Source organism: Narcine bancroftii, chromosome 7 (assembly GCF_036971445.1).
Source record: "Narcine bancroftii isolate sNarBan1 chromosome 7, sNarBan1.hap1, whole genome shotgun sequence".
In the NCBI taxonomy this organism is placed as follows: Eukaryota; Metazoa; Chordata; class Chondrichthyes; order Torpediniformes; family Narcinidae; genus Narcine; species Narcine bancroftii.
Window position 1 is genome coordinate 36858441 of NC_091475.1, and position 24586 is coordinate 36883026.

Here is a 24586-nt window from a genome sequence, read left to right on the forward strand (position 1 = left end):
ATAATCAGAATCAGGATCTATTGTCATGAACAAGTCAAGAAATTCAGTGTTTTGAGGCAGCATCACAGAGCAAACATTCATATAACTGTCTTATGATATTACTATAAAAAATAATAATGTGCATGAAAAGTAAGGCAGTGTCTTTGGTTCATTGGTTATTCAGGAATCTGACGGCAGCGGGGAAGAAGCTGTCCTTGTGCCGTTGAGTGCTCGTCTTTAGATTCCTGTACCTTTTCCCCGATGGTAGCAGATTGAAGAGGGCGTAGCCTGGGTGGTGGACATCTTTGAGGATAGAGGCTGCTTTTTTAAGTCTCCGCCTCATGTAGGTGTCCTCAATGGAGTGAAGTCTGGCGCCTGTGATGTCGCAGGCTGAGTTAACAACCCTCTGGAGTCTTTTCTTGTCCTGGGAGTTTCCCCCTTCATACCAGGCAGTGATGCAACCAGCCAGAATGCTCTCCACAGTTGGCCTGTAAAAGTTTACGGAGTCTTCGGTGACCTACCGAACTGCCTCAGATACCTCACAAAGTCTAGCCACTGGCGAGCCTTCTTGTGATTGCATCAATGTGGAGGCTCCAGGACAGATCCTCGGAGATGCCGACGTGCAGGAATTTGAAATTCTTGACCCTCTCCACTACTGATCCCTCGATGAGGACTGGGTCGTGTTCCCCTGACTTCCTCCTGAAGTCCACAATCATCTCCTTGGCTTTGCTGTTTTACTATTTTGATATAAATAATAATATAACATATAAAGCAAGGAAAAAAACAACTGGTGGAGGAACTCTGCAGGTCAGGCACTAGCAGTGGGAGAAAAAGAATGGTTGTCATTTCAGAGTGGAGCCCTTCATCAAGAATTATCTATTCATGTTCCCCTACTTCTGCCTGCTTAACCTATGAGTCACTCCAGTAGATTTATTTATCTCCAGATTGTGGGATCTGCAGTCTCACATGTATCTCCACATCAAAAAAGGCCTTGGATTTCAGAGCAATTGCTTGAAGCAGATACTCTAGCCAGCTACACTTGAAGCAAGGGGCCTGATAAAACCAGTGCTCCAATCCGAAATATCATGATGAACATAGAGAAATTGTATAAATGACCACTTCCACTAGAACTGAAATTAAACAGATTTTGTTTAATTTTTTAAGGACCATTAATGTGGTCTTGGTTTCACTCATTCAGCAAAATGTAATCAATAAAGGAAATGATGTTGATCGAATTGTTCAGGGGCAAATGAACAATTATGGGCACCTTTAAAGGAAGAGATTATCCAGAAGCACTTTAAATAAATTAGATTAATTTAGATGGTGTAAACCCTGTCATCTCACCAGTGCAAATCAACCGTTTGGTGGTGGAGTTCGGAGCAATACCTCTGTGATAATGTACATATTGTGCCTCCCTGATATTGGTCCCTCCATGTTTCAGGTAGTGCTGGAACTCCTGGCCTCTGCTCTCTCCGTATCAGCCTCTCCATTTTTCTGGGAGGCTTCCAAATGCAGACAAAACTGGAATCAGCGATGACACAAGGAACTGCAGATCCTGGAATCTGGTGCAGTAAAGAAAATGCGCAGCAGGAGGAACTCACCCTATCAAAGGTCCACGGGGCTGTCCTCCCCTCTGGATGGCAGGAGGGTTTGTTGCCCCTTCCCTGTCCCTTTCTCTGTCAGGTCCACATCGAGGCTTGTGGCTGGCAGTGTGAAGCCATGTCACAGCACGTCCAAATTAACATTGGCTTCCTGCTTCCCCTCAACCTCTGGTTGCAGTGATGGTCCAAGGAAAAGTGTGACATTCTAAAGGCATCTGCAGCTTGCAACAGCTGTGAGATGAGGTGGAAGTCAATTAGCCCATTTGTGGTTTCCAGTCCCAACAAGTCACAGCATGGCAACAGGCCCAACTAGTCCATGCTGATCGTCAACCAACATTTATCCTCCTTCAATCCCACTTTTGATTCTCCCCACTTTCCCATTAACCCATCCCCCACCTCCAATTTCACCAGTAACCCATGCCCTGGGGGTAATTCACAGTGGCCAATTAACTCACAGACTGGCACATCATTAGGATGTGGGAGGAAACCTGAGCACCCAAAGGAGACTCATCTAATCATGGAGAGAATGGGCAAACTCCACACAGCACCAGAGGTTAGATTCGAACCAGGGTCTCTGGTATGTAAGGCAGCAGCACTGTTCCTTCACTTGCAATGGTTCTCCTTCCATCCCCCCTCAAGTTTCTCTGGTGTCTCCCTATATCTTCCTGCTTTCTATTTCTCATCCACACCAACCTCATTAACCAAAGAACATTACATTAATTTCTTTATGTACGCTGAAAAAACACAGCTCTTTAGACCAAGCTTTAATGAAATTTTGAGGCAAATTATCTTGGGGATGCAAAACTGAAGATTTATTAACAAATTAGTGGTAAGCACAGCTAGTAATCTACTAGTGACAGCTTCCATCATTCTGCTCGAGACTGAGAGGAAACTGATTGGGCTGTAATTAGCCAGATAGGATTTGATTTACACTTTTGTGAGCAGGAGAAAATCTGGACAAATTTCAATACCGCTGGATAGATGCCAGGATTGTGACTACTGCTTAGTGAAACCACTGCTAGGTCTTGAGTGCAGTCCTCTTTGACTGTCACCTGTCAATTAAATGCCTCAGTTCATCATTGTTCATCCCCTTGATTCACCAACCCCTTCAACCCTGTCCACATACCAGCTCTCTCTCCTCTACGCTCTCAGTCCTGATGAAGGCTTGCACCCTGAAACATCCACAATTCCATCTACACTACCCCTCTCCTCTGAACACAATTTGCTGGAGGAACTCAGCAGGTCAAGCAAATCAGTGGGAGAAAAAGAATGGTTGATGTTTCAAGCCATTAAGTAACTTGAGTAACTGGCCATGGGGGGGCTCTGTGGCTGAGGACCAGTGCACGCAGTGGGCTGCTGGCAACTCGAGGCGAGGAACTCATGGAAGCCGTGGGCTGCTGGAGACTGGCTTGAAGGGTGCCAGGTATCGGAACTGGGATGCGAGGAGGTGCTGAGGGCACTGAAGGGTACCTGACCATGTCAGAGGTTCAGATCTAGAGCGCAGGTTGCCAATGGTTTGGACTGAGTGTGGGTGTGGGGACTGTGGAAGCGCTGGAGGAGAATCTGGACACTCGGTGATTCTGGGGGGACTCTTTTTTTGCTTCTCTCTCTGACTGTGTCTGATTATAAGATCTGTAAGAGAAAGGTGCATAGGCAATTTCTGCTGGTGGCAAATCTCTCTGCCTTGCAGCAGGCAAAAAGGAATTTCATCTAATATGACAAGGACATAAGTGAATAATTGAGGGTAATCGGTGAGGCACATATTAAGTACTTAGATAGCAGAGGGATGTGTGATAACAGAAAATGCAAAGGTAAAAGAACAATCAAAACGAAAATGAGAATGGCAAAGGAATCTATGAAACTGAATCATCAAAGAAGATAAATAGAATTTTTTTTCCTTAGGACTAAATTGTTAATGTAAATGGTGGAAAATATGGTCCCAATACTGATCCCTGTCAAACGCCACTAACCCCTTCTCTGGGAGAAGGTTGAGATCATTAAGGGAGAGACAGAACAATGCCACAGGTGACAAGGAGATGGCAGAAATATTAAATTGTTATTGTGGATGGTGAGATATGTTCTGAGGTAACCACATTTAAAATAGATAACGGGGATACCTTAAATTATCCACTTAACTCAGAGGATAAAACCAGCGCTCCAATCCGATTGCATTCACACATTTTAATGGAATCTATAGGCAAGATAGTAGAGGTGTTACTGCGCATATTTCTATATTTGATAGAAAAGGGTAAACTGCTAGAGGACAATGATTAATATAATTCCTGTCATTCAGAATAGGATTAGGACGTGTCTCAGGAATTACAAATCAATCATCTTAACCTCAGCAGAAAGAAAAATAATGGAATCCCGCGAACAGGTGAGAACAGAAGAACATTTGGAACGTGTACTTATGAATAATCAGGATAGATTTTAGAGGGAGGTCTTGGTGGACCAATCTCACTGAACAATAGAGTTATCTATTGGCTGGGCAGTTGAGATATTTGATTTGAGTTTTAAACAGTTTTCACTCAAATAACATACCAGTACATATAATGGTAAGGTCAGAGAATGCAGAGTCAGGGTTGGGAGGAGCAGAGGGTTTTCTAGCTGGACCAGGTCAGAAAGCAGAGAGTGAGGTAATGGCAATGGTCCCCAATGGAGGTAGGGTGGACTTTGGAATTCGGCAAGGACCAGTGCCAGCACCAATTCCGTTCACCATTTACAGCAACAACCTATTGGATCAAAGATTCCTTTTCTAAATGTTGAGAAATTAGCAAGTTGGGGGCATTAGTTAATGCTGAGGAGGGCTCCATCAAGTCACAGAAGAACAAGAATAAGCTTACAGAATGGACAAATAAATAGCATGTGAAGTTCTACACCAGTAAGTGCAAGGAGATACATTTTAGTGGGAACAGACAGGTCACCTTTACTGGGAAGGTGGATCAGGAGCAAAGGGAATTCAGTATTCAATCACGAAGGCCATGCAAAAACAAGCAAAGACCTGAGGATTATGTCTAAAGAGAGGATTAAGAAATAGCGGTGTTGTGCGGACAATACCCAAATGGTCAAAAGGATTATTTTGCTGTCTATATTGGTACTGATAATATTGTAGAACAGAAAGAGCTAGGGCTACAGCTAATAGTTCCATAAAAGTGAGGACACAGATGAATGGTGGTGAAGAAGGTGCTTGACATGCTTGCCTTCACTGGTCAGGGCATTGAGAACAGGAGCAGGAATGTTGTGTTACATAAAACATGTTGGTGAGACCACACATGAGGATTGTGGGTAGTTCTGATCACACTGTTACAGGAAAAGACGGTGCAGAAAAGATTCACAGGCATGTTACGCTTGAGTTATAGTGAGAGGTAGAAACAGGTTGGGACTTTTCTTCCTGGAATCTAGGAAGCTGAGACGGGCCCTTTACTACAAATACAAGAGGTATGGATAAGTCACAGTTTATTCCCAGGGTAGGGAATCAAAAATTAGAGGCAAAAGATAGAGGTGTGACTCAGTATGACAACACTATCTTCAAATTCACTGATGATACCACAGTGGTGGGTTGTATAAAAAGGGCTTTTGAGGGAGATTGGAAACTTGGCTGAATGGTGCATCGACAGTAACCTCGCAATCAATGTCACCAAAACCGAGAAGCTGATTGTTGACTTCAGGAAAGGAAAGCCAGAGAAATACAATCCAGTGATCACTGGGAGATCATAGGTGGAGAGGGTGAGCAAATTTATGTTCTTGGGAGTCACTATCTCGGAGGATCTTCCCTGAACCCAGCAGACCAATGGCATCGTGAAGAAAGCACGTCAGCGCCTCTACCTCCACGGGAGTTTGCGGAGGTTTGGTGTGACATCAGAAACCCTGGCAAATTTCTGCAGAGGTGTGGTGGAAAGTGTCCACTGGCTGCATCATGGTTTGGTATGGGGACACAATACCTCCAAGCGTAAAGTCCTGAAAAAAATAGTGGACGAGGCCCAGGATGTCGCAGGCAAAACCCTTCCCATCATCGAGCACATCTACAGGGAACGCTGCCGTCAGAGAGCAGCCGCAATCATCAAGGATGCACATCACCCAGCACATGCTCTGTTCTCACTGCTACCATCAGGAAAGAGGTCTAGGTACCACAAGAACAAGACACGCACCACCAGATTCAGGAACAACTGCTCCCCCTCCACCATCAGACTCCTCGGCAACAAACCCAATCAGGACTCATTTAAGGACTCTTACTTTGCACTTTATTGTTTGTTTTCCTCTCTGTATTGAACAATTAGTTGTTTACAATTCATTTATTTATATGTATGCATTGTGTAGTTTTTTTTTTGCACTACCAACTAGTGGTAATTCTGCCTGGCCTGCAGTAAAAAGAATCTCAAGGTTGTATGTGATACCATGACAATAAATCTGGAAAAAAAAATAAGGTGAGAGGGGAAAGTTTTAAAAGGGACCTGAGAGGCACTTTTTTCACACAGAGAGAGGTGGGTCTATTTAGACAGGTTCTTGGATTGGAAATGTTTGGAAGAATGTGGGTCAAATGCAGGCCAGCTTGGTCAGCATGGACAATTTAAGCCAAAGGCCTGTTTCCATCTGTGGAACTCTATAACGCTATGGAAATCAAGATTAAGCGAGCGTTTGCCCTTCTACCCTGTGGGAGATTTCTGCTCTCCTTAAGCTCGCCTTGGAAAACCTGTGATATGTTTACCACTTCAGTCAAACTCATCACCTCCCACTCTCTGTTCTGTCCCAGCTCGTTGAGTACTAGTGACCAGAAGCAAGAGTCCTTGGCACTTACCACCCCGATGCACTGGATGAGTGATAAGCCACCAGTAGCTCCATGGGACTGAATTGCTGGTTTTATTCCTTTGCTTCCTGTGGTCGCTGCGTGACCTGCTGAGTTTCTCCAGCACTTTTGTGTATTGTACTACAATCATAGCATCTGTAGACTTTCCTATTTAACCCCATGGCACCCACCTTTTGTACACCTCTAGTGTCTCTTCACAGTGCCAGGCATAAGTCACGGTCAACATGGTCTTCTTTCTCCGCTGACTGCTGCGGTTTAACCAGAGAGTCATTGGGGGGAGTGGGAATCTCCTTCAATCACTTTCTGCTCATCACTGATCAGATGATGAGGTGCATTAAACCTTCCTGTCACTGACGACACTTTAAAGTCTGGTTGCCATATCAAATAGAATGTAGAGGCATGGGAGCAGTTGCAGTTTAATGCAGTCTGCTCAAATAGACCGTCGGTCCACTCTGAGGTTTACAAACTAATTAAGGAGCTATTGAATGTGGCCTCAGGACATCAGAGATATGGAGAGGCTGTTTAAAAAGTCAGCCAATTGATACAGTGACTTGTCATTGAGATTGAAGAGCAAAGGTCTGATGTGTAAACTGCAACCTTCCAGATCAGCCTCCATTGTCTGTTTTTGTTTACGAGATCAGACACGCTCTTCACCTGTCTGTCCTTCCACGGAGGGTGAGAAAAACCTGCACACGTACATTTCCTTTCATGAGCTTGTGCTGTCATGGAGAGCTGTACGGCTGTGTAAATGCAGAGTAATAGTTGTTGTTATGAGAACCAGCTCCCCAACAAATATTCCACAAGCAGCAATGGATTGTTCAAATTTCTATCACTGAAGTTGAACATTTAACCCATCATATTTGAGTTCACTCATGAAGAGCTATCCAGCCTAATTGCAGCTCCCCTGCACTGAGTTTGTAAATGTCATTTTAAAAAATTTAGACATACAACACAGTAACAGGCCTTTCTGGCCCAAGATATCATGTCGCCCAAATACCTCAATTAACCTACAACCCCTATATGCTTTTCAAGGTTGGTAGGAAACCAGAGCACCTGGAGGAAACCCACGGAGACACGGGGAGACGTATAACTCCTTACAGACAGTGTCGGATTTATACCAGGATTGCTTTCACCATGCTACCTTGCGGACATGGTTTCCATTCATGTTTTTTTAAAAGTGATGATTATTTCTTCCATTTAGATTGTGAGATCAAATAGGTGAATAAAAAGTTTTGTCATCTCCCTCTAATCCTTTCCTTGTTACATTAAGTCTCTGTCCCTTTGACTAATCCATTCATGGATACAATCTTCCCATCCACTTGACTTTGGACCTTTAATCCACCTCCATTAAATGTCTCCTCACTCAACCTGACCAACCTTACCTCATAACCAGAATTTTCCAATCACACCAGTATCCTCATAAACCTTTGCAGCACCTCCTCCATTCTTTCTGTAATGTGGTGACCTGATCTTTGCAGATCTCCATGATGTTATATTCCTTGCTTGACTAACATTGGAGTGCAGGGAGCCGAGGGAGAACCTTATACAGGTCAGGTACTCTGTTTCCGAAATGCTTGGGATCAGAAGTTTTTCAGTTTTTGGATTTTGGAACAATGGAGCTAAGCAGCACAGTAGCATCAGCAGAAAACCTGTATCAGTGGTTCGACAGCAACAACAAACGACGGCCGGCTTTTTGAGCACCGATGTAACGCCACAAGTGAAAAGTTCACATGAAATAATAGTACTTAACAAAAAAAACTTGATCTCTGCTTACAAAAGAGGGCCACCTCCCCACCACCACCACCACCGGTCCCCAACACCTCCCTACCACCACAGCCAACACCAGTCACCAACACACCCCCCCCAACCACTGCTGCCACCAGTCCCCAAAACCTCCCCACTGCCATCACTGGTCCCCAACACCTCCCCACCGCCACCAGTCCACAAAACCTCCCCAACACCACTGTCACCGGTACCCAACACCTCCCCATCACCACCATCACCGGTCCCCAGCACCTCCCCACTGCCACCACCGGTGCCCAACACCTCCTTACCACCAGTTCCCACTGCTGTCATCAGTCCCTGACTCCTCCCCACTACCACCGCCACCAGTCCCCACTGCCGCCATCAGTCCCCGACACCTCCCCACCGCTGCTGCCGATCCCCGACTATGGTTCCCGCTCCTGCCCAGGGCCCGATGTTCTCAATCTTGCCCGGGAGCCCGAGGTGACTTCTTCGATGCAGAGAGCATCACATCCAATGTTGAGAATGGAGTCGCTGTCGCTGACTCTGGCTGCAGCCGATGCTAGAGACTTGGACCCAGCACCATTTGGCATCTTCCCAGACAGAAGCAAAGATTTTGTTTTGAACTACTGTTATTATCTGACTGGTGCCAACAGAGCGTCAGAGTCCTACATGGGCAAGTCAGGTGGTGAATTCTTTCAACTTGTGATGTCATGTTGGCACTAAAAATAACTTGGATTTTGGATCTTTTTGGTATTCGGAACTTTGGATAAGGGGTACTCGAACTGTAAGAGGTTCATTCACCTTCTTAACACCACATTATTTTCCTTCAGGTTCTAGGGACATTGTCCAAAGACCCTCACTTCCCCTGAGTATGTGATTTTGTGACTTTATTGTACATTCCCTGCCCTCAGTTGCCCTCCCTAAATGCACCATTAGACAAATTAACTTCCACTTCCCCTTTTCTGCCCACCCACCTGTTCATTGTGATGTCTTCAACTCCCTTCCTCACTAACAGCCAGCCACATGACTACATCATCTTCTTAGTGGTGACCCCCAGCTTTCAGGCCTAACTCCTTGATGGGCTTCCGGAGAGCTCATCAATCCTCACTGGACATGGTCGCCTTAGTGCCCCGGAGCCACTTTCGGATCCAGCCTCCCTTGAGCTTTTACTTTTTTGACCTTACTAAAATCCAACATACTCATCCTATTAACTCCCATTGCCAAATTTTGCTGAAGGAACGAGGAACTGTGTGCTTTCTTAATCAGGATCCCACTGAAAACATAACCAACCCCGACTGAAGATTCACCAAGAAGCAAAAAATAATATTCACTCATGGTCCCTGAATCGTTTAACTCAGTATACACTCTTTAAGGTGGGAGTTTTTAATTTATATCTTTATTTTTTTAGCTAATCATTATAGAGACCACAGGAGGAGATCATCTGTCCATAAGATATCACGTTGCCATGGAAAGCACCATGGCAACATAATATTTTCAGCTGCAAGCAGTGATTTGTAACAGCAATCTAAATTCACATTTTATTCCGGTCCCTTTAATTGACAGTCCCGACATCTATTTTTGACAGTGTGGTGACTTTTAGACTTCAGACCTCTATTAACAAAGAGTAAAGGAGATAAAGTGATTACTTGCATACACACAGTCTGCGTTTATTGAATTTATGACAGGGAGATGTGACAGGCGGGGAGAATTGTTTCAGAGTGAGGAGGTGTGGGGGGCGTCTACGAGTTGGAGCAAAGAAAGATGCTTTTCTTCCTCTCTTTCCATTCAGACACAGAAGCCGTGTGGAAGCAACATGATTGGAAGCAGGCAATCTCCTCATTGGGGAGTGAGCACGCAAGTGAGAGACTGCAGATTCTCTTGTGTCCGGCCCACGTGAAAGAAACCTCAAGGGCTCTCCATTAATTGTGCTTTTGACTTGCTCTATTGTCTACGGATTTGAAAAGATTGCCTTTTTAAAATTTAATCACGAGCTTTATTAAATAGTGTTTTATTTTAAAAAGAAATGTGCATGGAATAATGGGAGAGGCTCACAGCAAAAGCATAGCTCCAACAGAGATAGAAAATTCAGAATAAAGCCCTAACAAGAGTCAGAGGCACCACGAGGGTTACGTTAAGGGTGAGGACATTAGGGCAAAGGTCATGGTGAGTGTTGAAGTCACAATGAGGGTGAGGGTCAGGATGTCAGGGCAAAGGTCATGGTGAAGTTCAGAGTCATAGTGAGGCTCACAGTGAAGGTTAGAGACACGGTAAGGGTCACGGTGAGGGGGAGAGTCACAGTAAGAGAGAGAGAGACGCATACAGTGAGGGTGAGAGTCACAGCGAAGGTCATGGTGAGGGTCAGAATGTCAGGGCGTGGGTCACGGTGAGAGTCAGGGTCACAATGAGATCATAGTGAGGGTTAGGAGTCAGGGCGAGGGTCACGGTGAGGGTTAGAGTCAGAGTGAGGGTCAAAAGTCACAATAAGAGATAGGAGTCATGGTGAAGGTCAGGAGTTGCAGTGAGGGTCAGGGGTTATAAGAGTGTGTGCCAGTAATAGAGGCTGTCAATGTTTGGGGCAGTGGATGGGGCGCCAATTGAGTTGGTTGCTTTCTTTGTCCCAGATGATGTTGGAAAGTTGCTGTATGGATCCAGGCAAGGAGAGAGTATTCTATCTCACTCTTGTGTGATAGACGTAGAAGAGCGTAGGGGTGTCCGCAGGTGAGTTGCTCCCCAAGGGATATAAACCCCAGACCTGTCAGATGTTACACCAAGGGCAACCTGCTAGTGGCAGTGATCCTCAGTGTGTTCCTCAGTGCCAGCTGCCTTTGTCCTAGGTGGAATGTTGGAAAAGTAGTCACTGTGGGGAAAAAGCTGGGAAACAGGTCAACCAACCTATGGGCAGCTCTGCCCCATGGTCAACAATGAAGGACCATCACAAAACTACAAAATTGGAGCAAGAAACTTTAGACCATATCCAAAAGATTAGTTCCACACAATGCAGTGGATCCCAGTGACCTCAAAACCACAAACTACAAGATGAAAGGATGAATTTTCCCATGTTGGAAATAACCTGCAGTGTAATCTGTTGCACACACGGTGACTCTACAAGCTGCAAACCGTTCACATTCAGAAAGTTGAAACAGCAAGTTAATGAGCTGCTACACAAACTGGTGGTGTGCATTACTCCTGAGGGTGCTGTGTATTACTCCTGAGGGTGCTGTGTATTACACCAGAGGGTGCTGTGTGTTACTCCTGAGGATGCTGTGTATTACACCTGAGGGTGATGTACATTACACCTGAGGGTGGTGTTTATTACACCTGAGGGTGGTGTGTATTACACCTGAGGGTAGTGCATATTACACCTGAGGGCGGTGTGTATTACACCTGAGGGTGCTGTGTATTTCACCTGAGGGTGGTGTGTATTACACCTGAGGGTGGTATGTAATACACGATACCTATGTGTATTACACTTAAGGAGGTGGATAAGTATTTGATGGAACGAGCATGGATGGGTGCAAGGAACTGTTGCCACCAGCATTGATTGGCCATGGTCATGTTGAATGGTGGAGCCATGAAAGTTTGCAAATGCTGAAACCTGCAGGTCAAAACAAACTGTGAGGTCCCCAATTAGTCATGGTTGGACAGTATTGAGAACCCGGTGTCCAACTCCTGCAGATGATCCTAGTGGACGACACAGCAAACTTGAAGGACTTAATGTTCTTGGGCTGTTTCTGCAACTTCTGTTTCTTATAATTAGTGAGTCATATAACATAGAAACAGGCCCTTTGTCCCACCAAGCCCGTGCTGTCAGCAACCAATGATGTACACCAATCTGACATGAATTGCCTTTCATTCTCCCACCATTCTCATCAAACACCCCTCCCCCCCCCCACTCCAGATTCCACCACTCACCCACACATGGGGTAATTCACATTGGCTTGCCAGCCTACCAACCCACACGCCTCTGGGATGTGGGAGAACATCGGAGTAGTGGTCACATCTGGCTGCACCACCTTCCTCCCCCTCCCCCTTTTCAGTGATTTATCTGCAGAAATTTGGCAGGGGCTCAACACTCGCCATGCACAAGGGGTGCATGTGTCCCAGAATTAATTTTAATGGGTGAAAAGCCCATTCAAGGAGGAACATGCTGACCTCCAGAATCATCCGTGTGATTCGGAACCCTTGCCAGTGCTGAACGCTAACATCTCCTCTCTCCCCGTGGTAGTTTGCCATCCTGCCCACAAGCCTGCATTCTCGGAGGAGGTCAAATCCACAGATAACACTGATTCTAGATGTGTATCTCAGGCAGTGTCATCCTCCAGATGTGCTAAGGCCAGATGTTTTCTCCCCTTGGCCATTTTATGGGAAGAAACTCAGAAAAAAACCTGTGCTGTGGCAGTGGTAAAATGGGAGTCAGCAGCTGTAAATTAGCAGCCCATGACTGAGCCCAGGATTCAGATGGTTGCTCTCTTCTGTGTTTGGACAGTTCCTAACTCTTGAAATCTGCTTATGAAGAGAATGATTGGTCACAAGTAGGAGCAGAAAGGCATCGTGGTATAATTGAAACTGAGAGTTTTCCACTGGTGGCCTGCTCAATCCTTCCTTCCTTTTTTCCTCCCTTCCACCCACCTTTCTCCCTTTGCCCTACCTTCCTTCCCTCCTCCTATCACTCCTTCCTTCCCATGCTTGCCCCCTTCAGAATGCCAGTTCTTCACAGTGTACAAGAGCAATCGCTTTGCCTGCAAGGATATTCTCTCTATCTCTCTATCCATTTCAAAAAAGAAATATATTCAAAAAAGAAATTTTGAGGGTACAGAGTAGTTATGTCCCAGTCTGGATCAAAGGAAAGGCTGGAAGTCATAGGGAGGCTTGGTTTTCGAGGAATATTGGAAATTTGGTTAGGAGAAAAAGGGAGGTGTACAAGAGGTATAAAGAGCAGGGAGCTGAGAAGTTGAAGGAGGACTACAAGGAGTGTAGAAGGAATCTTAAGAAAGAAATTAGAAAGGCCAAAAAAAAGCATGAAGAGGCTTTGGCTGACAGAGTAGAAATAAATCCAAAGGGTTTCTATAAGTACATTAAAAGTAAAAGATTAGTGAGAGATAAAATTGGACCCCTTGTAGATAGCGAGGGTAGGCTGAGTGAGAAGTCTGAGGAAATGGGGGAAATTTTGAATGATTTTTTTGCCTTGGTATTCACTAGGGAAAAAAATGTTGAACCAGTTGAAGTAAAGAAAAATAATGGGGAGGTCATGAAGCATATAAGGATAACCGAGGAGGTAGTGATGGCTCTGTTAAAAAAGATAAAGGTGGATAAATCTCCCGGACCGGACAAAATATTCCCTAGGACACTCAGGGAGGCTAGTGGACAGTTAGTGGGGCCATTAACAGAGATATTTAGGATGTCACTGGCCACGGGGGTGGTACCAAAGGATTGGAGGGTGGCGCATGTGGTTCCTCTGTTTAAGAAAGGGTCCAAATGCAAACCTGGGAATTATAGGCCTGTAAGTCTGACGTCTGTGGTGGGCAAGTTGATGGAAAGTGTTCTGAGGGATGCTATTTACAAATTTTTGGAGGTACAGGGATTGATAGGGAGTAATCAGCATGGTTTTGTCAGGGGTAGATCATGCTTGACAAACCTGATTGAGTTCTTTGAGGGGGTTACAAAAAAGGTTGATGAAGGGAAAGCTGTGGATGTTGTCTATTTGGACTTTAGTAAAGCTTTTGACAAAGTTCCCCACAGGAGGTTAGGAAAAAAGGTGGAGGCATTAGGTATAAATAAAGAGGTAGTGAAATGGATTCAGCAGTGGTTGGATGGAAGGTGTCAGAGAGTAGCGATAGAAAATTGTTTGTCCAATTGGAGGCCGGTGACTAGTGGAGTTCCTCAGGGTTCGGTCCTGGGTCCACTATTATTTGTTATATATATTAACGATATGGATGTAGGGGTAGAAAATTGGATAAGCAAGTTTGTGGATGACACAAAGATTGGTGGTGTTGCGGACAGTGAGGTAGATTACCGTAAATTAAAAGGTGATTTAGGAAGGCTGGAGGTGTGGGCTGAGAAATGGCTGATGGAATTTAATACAGATAAATGTGAGGTGCTGCATTTTAGAAAGGCAAATTTAAATAGGTCATATACATTGAATGGTAGACAATTGAGGAGTGCAGAGCAACAAAGGGATTTAGGAGTTATGGTAAATAGTACCCTCAAGGCTGATACTCACGTAGATGGTGTGGTGAAGAAGTCATTTGGAATGTTGGCCTTCATAAATCGGAGTATTGAATTCAAGAGTAGGGAGGTTATGATGAAATTGTACAAGGCATTGGTGAGGCCAAATTTGGAGTACTGTGTACAGTTTTGGTCACCAAATTATAGGAAAGATATAAACAAAATAGAGAGAGTGCAGAGAAGGTTCACGAGAATGTTGACAGGATTTCAGGGTCTGAGTTACAGGGAAAGGTTGTACAGACTGGGGCTTTTTTCTCTGGAGTGTAGAAGATTGAGAGGGGACTTGATAGAGGTGTTTAAGATTTTAAAAGGGACAGACAGAGTAAATGTGGATAGGCTTTTTCAATTAAGAAAGGGGGAGATTCAAACTAGAGGATATGGTTTAAGATTGAAGGGGGAAAATTATAAGGGGAACATGAGGGGAAATTTCTTTACGCAGAGGGTGGTGGGGATGTGGAATGAGCTTCTGGCAGACGTGGTCGAGGCGGGATCATTGGTTACATTTAAGGAAAGACTGGATCGTTACATGGATGGGAGGGGACTAGAGGGGTATGGACCGGGTGCTGGTCAGTGGGACTAGGAGGGTGGGGATTTGCTACGGCATGGATTAGTAGGGCCGAACTGGCCTGTTCTGTGCTGTAAGTGGTTATATGGTTATATGATTTCGATGGGAGATGACTGGTTGCAGGTTCCTCTCCACAGGACACACTGCTCCTTCAATCAAGAAGAATCGTTCCTGAATGAATGCGCCCTCTGTATTTTGACAACTTTGTCTTCTTGAGTTTCTTCTCTCTACTTGGTTCCCATCTGCAAATCCACCATTGCTAAGCCCCATCCCATAAACTAACATCTGTGACAACAGTCTGCTTTACCAATTGCAGTTTCTCATTAAGTTACCCAGCATCTGTCCTTGCTGTAATTACAACTTGTATCACTAATTACTCAAGTCATTAGACAAAGCTGGAATTTCACAGTAACAAGGAGGTTTCCAGGAGGTAGCCAGAGTTTTAATGTCACCCAAATGTAATCTTTGGTAAAACAAAAAGTTAAATTCAATTAAAGCAAAGCTCATGATCCAGGGTTTGCATGGAGCTAACAGATGTGTTTCACCTGTCTCTTCCTCTGCAAAGGTGCTCAGTTCACAGGCAGGAGAAAAGGAACTGGATGATTCCTTGTGGCAAACCACTGCTCCCTTGGCATGGTCAGGGGAGACTTGGAGAAATTCCTGGAACTGAGAGAAGGAGTGGTTCATCTCCGAAAGGCTCAGCCATGTATTGGACTAGTAAGGAGGGAGGCACTCCACAACTCAAACCCTTCTCTCACGTTTCACTCAGTGACAGGCTCAGGTTGTCTCAACTGCCCACAGTCACCTGGACCAGAGGGCAGTTATGTTTATTGATTGTAAATGTTTGCAAATGAGGTTTATTGGGAGGGGCGAGGGGTGATTGAGAGCAGGGATTGTGGGAACAGGACTGAGTGAGAGAGACAGAGCAACCATTTCAAAGCAGTTAAAAAGCAGCGGGAATGGTAAATGCTCTTTTAAATCTTTCCATTGGCAAATTTGCTCTAGAGCATAAAAAGAAGGCGAGCCCATGAGGAGCTGCCAATGTGTGAGTGGCCCAGCGGCAGTGGAGATTTGAGGCTTTGGCTCAAAAGGCTTCGGCAGGCAGAGGCTGGGGACATGCTTCTTACAGGTTAGGTAAGATCTTTGCATAGTAACAAATAGTAGGCAGTGAAGATGGTGGCTAAGGCAGTGGAATGTTCTGAATGCAGAATGTGGGAAATCTGAGAGGACACAATTGAATTTAAATGTAAAATTTAATTTGTCAGGTATGTCCAAGAAGAAATCCTCTTTCAATATTTTTATTAGTTTCATCATATCAATGTTGCATAGGTACATGAGAATAAAAGAGAATATTAACAAATCGTATAGAATAATACAGATGGTATTACATTAAAAAGAAGTGAAAAAACAAAACTTTAAATTACTATTCAACTCATCTAACCGCACCCTACAGAGGCTATTGGCTTAACACAGCCAGACCACTACTGATAATAAAAAAAGGTAACCAATAAGGTCGTAAACTAGAAAATAGTTATTCTTACAAATTTTGAAAATAATTGAGAAAAGAACTCCATAAAGAAACAAAATTAAGATTCATTTCAGTAGTGGAACATATAATTATTTCCAAAGTCAAACAGGCCATCACATCAGACAACCATTGAGCATGAGTGGGAAGGATAGCATCAATAGCCCTTCTAGCAATAAGGGAGGCGAGGGCAACGATACGGGATTGTGATGCATTCATTGTGAGCCTGTTGGCTCTCTTATTCCAAAGAGGGCAAGAAAAGGATTTGGAGTCAAATCAGTATTAAGAACTAACTACAAGTACATTCAACCTGGTTATGTTCTAAAGTGAGACTTTTTTGGATCGATCTAGGAGCAGATTACCGGAATTAAATTTCCACGAAACCTAGAATTATTCTTTACTGGGTAATATTACAGGGATAAGACCTAAATTGAAACTATTGAAATATCAAATAGAATTTGTTAAAATTGCATTGGCAGTGGCTAGAAAATGTATAGCAGTTATATGGAAATCTGATTCACATCGAGGTATGGCACGTTGGAACACAGAAATACAGAGTTGTATTCCCCTCGAGAAAATTACCCTTAATTTAAGAAATAAGTACAACATATTTTAAAAGTCTGGTGCCCATATTTACAATTTTCAGATGTAAGTCTTTGTGTTCTGCCTAACCCTCGAACCCTGCATTGATCTTCTCCAAATAAAATTAAATAGAACATTAATTTATGATCCGCGGAGTGTGCGGCACTTTTCAGCGATCCATTCTGCTTTCTTTTCCTTCTTTTCTTTTTCTCCTTTTCTTGATTTTTCTTATATCTACTCTTTGGGCCTTTTTCTTGGGTGGGTGGGGGTTGGGGGGGATTGGGGTCTAACCATCATGAAGTAAATACTGGATCTACATTTGTACTTGTAATTTTTAATTTTGTACCCCCAGAGCAGAAAGAGATAATGTAAAGATAGATAGATAATAAATATTCAGTTACAGCTAATGCAGAAAAAAAGTTTCTCAATAGTGTTGACAGGTCTTTTTGTGGGGTCGGTGTAGTTCAGGGTAATAGTTAAGAGGCACAGCTGTTGAGTAAACTGTTCTTGAACCTCAAGGTGCTGGTTGTCAGGCATCTGTACCTTCTGCCCTGAAGGTAGCAGTGAGAAGAGGTTGTGACCAGAGTGATGGGGGTCCTTTATGATGTTGGCTGCCTTCTTGAGGTAGCTTCTTACATGGATGCCTTCAGTGGAAAGGAGGTCAGGGCCCATGATGGATCTGGATATGTTTGTTACCTTCAGCATTCCTGGGCATTCAAATTACCAAACCAGACCATGGTGCAACCAGTCATAAAACTTCCCACAGTGCACCTGCAGAAGTTTGATAGAGTATTCGATCTTGAGTATTCAAGCTGTTTAAAATCATGAAGTGCATAGAAAGATGGGGAGATGTTGCCATTGGAAGGGGGTCAAGCTCAAGAGGTCACAGAATGAGAGTATCATGTACAATCTGGAGACAGTGAGTAATGAGGATGGGAATAGACTCCAGGAGGATGAAGACAGGCTTTGGGGGGTGGGAGGGGGGAGCTGGACAGAGAAGGGTGAACTGTTAAGTATGGAATGCACTGCCCACTGCCTGAGGGTAGTAGTGGAGGCTGATTCAGTTCAGTGTTCCAAGTAGGTTAATAGGGAGAGTGTGGGGGATTGGTGGTGGATTGCTCTTTCACCGAGTTAGCATGGGTCTGATATACCAAATAGAACATCACATAACCAATCTGTGATTCTGGGACTGGTGTGGAATGAAGAAGAACAGTTCTCGTTATTGTGGTTTTACCTTGACTGTGCTATTGTTACAATTAGTTCAACCAGAGATGTTAACAGGGACCTCAGCCTTTCCGAAATATATGTCATCACTTGTCTTGTGCAATAATCTGTGGGAGAGAGTCACTGCATGTGGGAAGATTGGACAAAGAAAACATAACAAAATTCTCCAAGCACTGTCCTGGATACTCATTGCAGAATGATAATGATGATCTATGCGTTTATTAAGTCATCAGGTAAGATAAGACTTAGATAAGGTTTAAGGATGACAGTAGGTACTGAAGGTAATTGATAAGATGACCTCTGTTTCCATGTTGGGAGTCCAGGGTACAGGATTAAAATCTAGTATGGAATGGTAGTAGGAAACACTTCAAAGGGTGACAACAATTTTGAATTCTCTCCCACTCGTTATAGATCAACTTTAGATTTTAATTTATTAATTACATGAAGGAAGACTTGCAGATTGTCCACAGGTCAACCAATGTATCATTAAATGGGAGCAGGCGTGAAACTACAAGATGTAGGAGCAGAATTAGGCTATTGAGATGGCTCCGCATCAAATTATGGCTGATGTATTTTTCCTCCTAACCCCATTCTCCTGCCTTCACCCCATGACCTTTGACACACTTACTGATCAAGAAGAGAGCAAGGTGAGGGTCCTGACTGGCATCCCTGTGTCATCAGCTGCAGGCTCCAGCAGATGCAGAGAAGGGAAACAGACAAAAGCTCAAATTCACAAAGATTAACTATTTCTTTGCAATCTCATCTGGGACAAGCTGGGACAGAACATATTTTGATTGAATGCATTCTGTAGTCATTTGGCAGGCAGCAGTAAAGTGCTGTCATTTGCTCTTCTCCGTAGCTCTGGCTGCCCAGGCCCGTGCACTGAAGGAGGAGAATAATAGTCTGAGGTGGCAGCTGGATGCCTACAGAAATGAAGTGGAGCTGTTGAAACATGAGCAGGAGAAATTTTACCGAGCTGACGAGAGCCACACCAAGGAGCAGCAGCTGCAGTTCCAGCAGCAGGCAATGCAGGGCATGCAACAGGTGAGTGAATGTGCGCCAGGTAATGCAGTACTTGCAATGTGAAATGAATACATGGCAGGCAAAGATGGTAATGCAACTATAAATGAGCCCACAATAGATAATGCAAGACATGTAGGTTGGACAAACAAGAGATAGCAAGTGTTTTAACCCAGCAATTCTCAATGGGGACTCTACAACTCCCCGCGCCCCCCCCCCCCACCACTGAGGGCCACAGCACATTTAAGTAAGTGCCTCATTTTCTTTTCACCTATGCAGCATCAATATTTTATGGGTTTTTTTTTATATATAGTCGGAATGAGAGAACTATGGAAATGACCAGAACCTGACTGCTTCACAGGGAAATGGGTCCATAAACTTTGAGCTGAGTCGAAAGGGGGCCATAGTTAAAAGAGGTTGAGAATAACTACTTTAACCTATTGAGTATAGCAGGGAAACTTCAGAAACATCAGATGTGTTGTGAGGTAATCCAGGGTTTCAAACTTCCCATCCGTCTGAATATCTTGGTTAACTAATGGTGCAGATTCCTCCAGGATGGTTAAAAGTCCTGGCAGAATAAGTCATTTAAAGAATAGTTAACCTCGTCTCTTGACATGACATTGAATGTTTTGATATTTTCTGACCTCGTTTCAGATTTCCAGCAGCTTTTTTCCCCTCTTGGGTGCACAGATTACCTTCAGTTGAGAAGCAAACTTGGGTGGTTTCACACCCTAAGAACCTCTGCTTTATGTGGGCCACGGAGCTCCTGAGCACCAAGTGCTAGAAGCTTGAACAAGTCACAAGAGGCAGGACATGGTAAAAAAGAACACATGCTCGTTACAGCTGCACCACGTGTGTGCTGAGGATTTATCACCACGTGACAGTCAACATCTAAATGCAGCATTTTCCTTGAAGCAGCCTGGGTGTACAGGGAGCGGACAATGAGCTGCTGGAGGAGATTCAGCAGGTCTGGCAGCATCTGTGGGTAGAAATGGTTAGTCAGCATTTTCCTGCTCCTGTTCCCTTGTGTTCCCAGCTTTCTGTCTATTCACGTTCCCACGCCATCTTTCATAAGATCTCTCCTCACTCTCTTAAACCCCAGTTGGATTTGAGCCAACATCCCTTTGACGATCCCTGCATCCCAGGAATCAATCAGAAAGGCAGGCCCATCCTTCTGTAAGTTAGGAGACTAAAGTTGAAAGCACTACACCATGGGTGCACTAACAAACCCCCAAAACTCCCTAATTTTGATACTCCATTCTCCATGCAACCTCGGTCATTGCTGAGCCTACACACTACAAGCTGAAAGTGGTGTCATGGTGGATAGGTTCATAAAGAGAGTTTTTGGCATATTGACAATATTGAAGTTGGAATGTTATGGTAAAGCTGTACAAATTTAGAGTATTATATACAGTTTTGGTCACCTAACTCCAGGAAAGATATCAATAAAATTGAAAGAGCTCAGAGAAGATTTACTAGGATGTTGCCTGGACTTGAGGAACTGAGTTACCGGGAAAGGTTAATAAGTTAGGACTTTATTCCCTGGAGCGAAGAAGAATGAGGGGAGATTTGAAAAAGGCATTCAAATTTATGATGGGTATAGATAAATGCAAGTAGGCTTTTTTTACTGAAGTTAGGTGAGATAACAAACCAGATGATGTGGGTTAAGGGAGAAAGGGGAGAGGTTTAGAGGGAACATTGGGGAATTTCTTCACACAGAGAGTGGTGGGAGTATGGAAGGAGCTGGCAGCTGAAGTGAATGTGTCCTCAATTTTAACATTTAAGAAAAATAATTGGACAGGTATATGGACGAGAGGGGCATGGAGGAGCCATAGGGCCTGTTTTCTGTTCTGCCCTCTTCTATGGTTCTATTAATGACAGTCTTCTTTCTGGATAGCAACTACTTGCTCTGCAGGAAGAATGCAGCAAAAAGGAACTGGAACTGGAGAAAATAAAGGAGGAAAAAGCACAAGTGGATGCATTACTTGCGACTCTAAAGGAAAAGGTAAGTCATTCACTGTGTTCTTAAAGGCTTAACGGGTAAGGCAACAGATTTTACAGCTACGGCTCAGAAATCTCTCATAAGAGTAAATACTCTTTATTTGTTTTGTTGACTTAAAGCAATAGAGCAGTGGTTCTCAACCTTTTTCTTTCCACTCTCAAACTACTTTAAGTAATCCCTATGCCATCAGTGCTAGTGACTAGACCCAATTGTTACTGAAATATTTTGGCTTGAGAAAAATTGTCATTGGCCCATTTCCTTTGGAGTTCTGAAACTGTGCACATAACAAGTCAATGAGGTACGATTAAAACAGCGGTTTTTAACCTTTTTCTTTCCCCTCGCATAACCATATAACCATATAACCATTTACGGAGCGGAAACAGGCCACGTTGGCCTTTCGAGTCCGCACCAGTTCACTGATTTTGTGCACCCTCTTCAGGCAATGGTCCCGGTAGATCACGTCGATGGGGGAGGGGGTGAAGGGAGACTCCATTGATCCTCTCTGCCACTCTTTTTGCAAACAAAGTCTGAAACTAATACCATCAATCAACATTTTAAAAAACATTAAAACCTCTGAACTTCCAGCAAGTCACTTAATTCTGTCATGAGAACGCGAGTCTGAAATAAATTATTTCCCAAAAAACAATTTTCTATTCTTTTGATTCCTTTTCTCTCCCATTCTCTAAAGGAAAGGTTATCTATTGTAAAAGGGATTAGTGGGTTTTGTGTCAATAACAATTTTGGTATTTGGTCATTCATTTTTTTCCTTTCTAAGTGGATCTTCTTCCATATATTGAGTAAATGATGCAATACTGATGAGCTTTTATATTGCACCATCTCTTCATCCCACTTCGAAAGTATATGTTCCGGTACCTTCTCTCCTATTTTATCTAGTTCTATCTTAGTCCAGTCTGGTTTTTCCCTTGTCTGGTAAAAATCTGATAAATACCTTAACTGTGTGGCTCTATAATAATTTTTAAAATTTGGTAACTGCAAACCACCTTGGTTGCACCTCGGTTTCCCCCCTTTCTACAAGAATTTCCTTATTATTCTCTTTCGTTCATTAAAGAATTTCTCTGTTAAGTGAATTAGCAACGATTGAAATAAGTATTGTATCCTTGGGAAAACATTCATTTTTTACTAATTACAGGGCATCTATGGCATAGGGAATACTTAAAGTGGTATGTGAGGGGAAAGAAAAAAGTTGAGAACCACTGCATTAGAGAGTTCTCCCCAAGGTCTCTTTGATGGACTCCATGCTGCCAAATGGAGCAGATGCTGGTTGATGCTCACAGGCTGCACATGTAATTGGCAAGGCCAGCATTTACTTCCCACCTTAATGCCGTTGGAAAGATAGTGGAGAGTAGCCTTCTTGTGTGTGTTGTAAGTGTTCACATGATGCCGCTGAGGAGGGGTTTCCTGGGATTTAAACCCTAATGAAGCAATGAACGACAAACTGCTTCTGCACCAACGGGAAGATGGGAGGGCTGAGGTGGTGATGCTCCCCTTGTCGTTCATGGCGAAGAAGCAGTGATGCCCCCTTGTCTTTTATGGTGGTGATGCTCCTCTTGTTATTCGTAGCAGAGATGCAGTGGTGTTTCCCCTTGTTCTTCATTGTGGAGACATGGACGTATTCCCCTTGTTCTTTGTGGTGGAGATTCGGTGGTGTTCCCTTTGTTCTTCATGGCGGAGGTGCAGTGGTGTTCCCCTTGTTCTTCATGGTGGAGACAAAATGGTGTTCCCTTTGTTCTTCATGGTGGAGACACAGTGGGGTTCCCCTTGTTCTTCATGGTGGATATGCAGTGGTATTCCCTTTGTTCTTCATGGTGTTGACACACTGAGGCTCCCGTCATCCTTCATGGTGGAGATGTCATGGCCTTTGGATTTGTACAGGAGGAAGCCTCAGAAACTTGTTTGGGAAAACCTTGCAGATGACAGAAGTGGCAACCATGCCTTACAGAAGAAGGTGGGTGCATAGGTGCAGGCTGATGGATTAGGCCAGTCAAGTGGCTGCATTGAGTTAGGAAGACCACAGCCTAGAGTGACTCGAGGATGGAAAGGGGATAGACCACATGCCCCATGGTGGATGGAATTGAATGAGATAGAATGTGGGGGATTAGGATTGGATTGAGAGGGATGGCATATATTGGACTGGGATACAATGCAATTGGATGATATGATTGAAACGTTGAGATTCTAAGGGGTCCAGACTGGGTAAATACTGAGAAGGCAGAATTCAGAACCAGGGAGCATGGTCTCAGAATCAGAGAATGCCTATTTAAACCTGAGAGGAGGAAGAAATTCTCCAAAGGAGTAAGCCTTTGGAACTCCTTGTCACAGAGAGCCACATGGGCAGAATCCTTGTGTGCTTTGAAGGCTGGGAGAGATAGGTTTTTAATCGGTCTGGGAATCAAGGGTCCTGTCTTGTCTGTACTGCTCAGCTTCTGTACTCTGCACAGCAATACTGAGATGTCAAGATATGATGCCAAGCCTGACCCCAGTTGCTGGTCGTTCCTGCAACTCCAACTACTCAGCTCCTTTGCTTTGCACACCAGCCTAGTTATTCTTTCCCCAGAATGACTTTGTCTTCATTGTAATGTTAAAGACTGGAAGTAATGAGAAGCCTTGCCACCGTGAACACCATCGTATCAACACAGCATCAACGCCAAGGAAACCCATCCTTCCTCTCATCCATATGCAGAAAAACCAAAGTCTTTCTAATGAAGCCTTTAGATATCTGATCTTTACCTAAATTGTTTCAACCTCAAAAAGGCACGCAAATTGGAAGCCAATCAGTTGGGGTCTACTGAAAATCTGTACCACCAAAGAGGTCTCACGATTCCAAGCCTGTCTATCCCAATTTGTCACTCTGGATATAGCTGAATATTGATATCACTGAACACATGAACATACCTACACACAAACTTACAAACCATGTGTCCATCCTCCCCAAACCATGTGTCCATCATTCAGCTGATGGTTGTAATCTCAAGGGATTTTCCCATCTATCCCAAGTTTTCACCCCCTTGCTTATCAAGTAACTGCCTACCTCTATACAAGACTCATGACCCCCACAGAGAAAACCTTTTGAATGGGTGACCTCTTATTTTTAATCTTTGACTCCATGTTCTAGATACCCCCAAAAGAAGAAACAACTTTTTTTTTTCATTTACATGTTTCAATTATGCCCCTTTCATTCTCAGTGGATATAAGGCCAGCTTGTTCATCATCTCCTCATCAACCACCCATTTCAGGTGGTGAACCTCTGAATTGCTTCCAACAAATTACCGTCCTTCCTGCGCTGTACATATGG

At 43.9% G+C, this 24586-nt stretch overlaps 1 protein-coding gene across 7 annotated transcripts in view; it reads left to right on the forward strand.

The window, feature by feature from the left end:
* The window catches only part of enox1 (ecto-NOX disulfide-thiol exchanger 1), a 305533-nt gene that overhangs the window by 271852 nt on the left and 9095 nt on the right, over positions 1–24586 (forward strand). For all 7 annotated transcript variants that reach the window (XM_069889622.1, XM_069889619.1, XM_069889617.1 and 4 more), the window contains 2 exons: positions 19111–19295; positions 21169–21276. In XM_069889622.1, coding sequence (XP_069745723.1) covers positions 19111–19295; positions 21169–21276 — 293 coding nt within the window. The remainder of the gene's footprint in view (positions 1–19110; positions 19296–21168; positions 21277–24586) is intronic.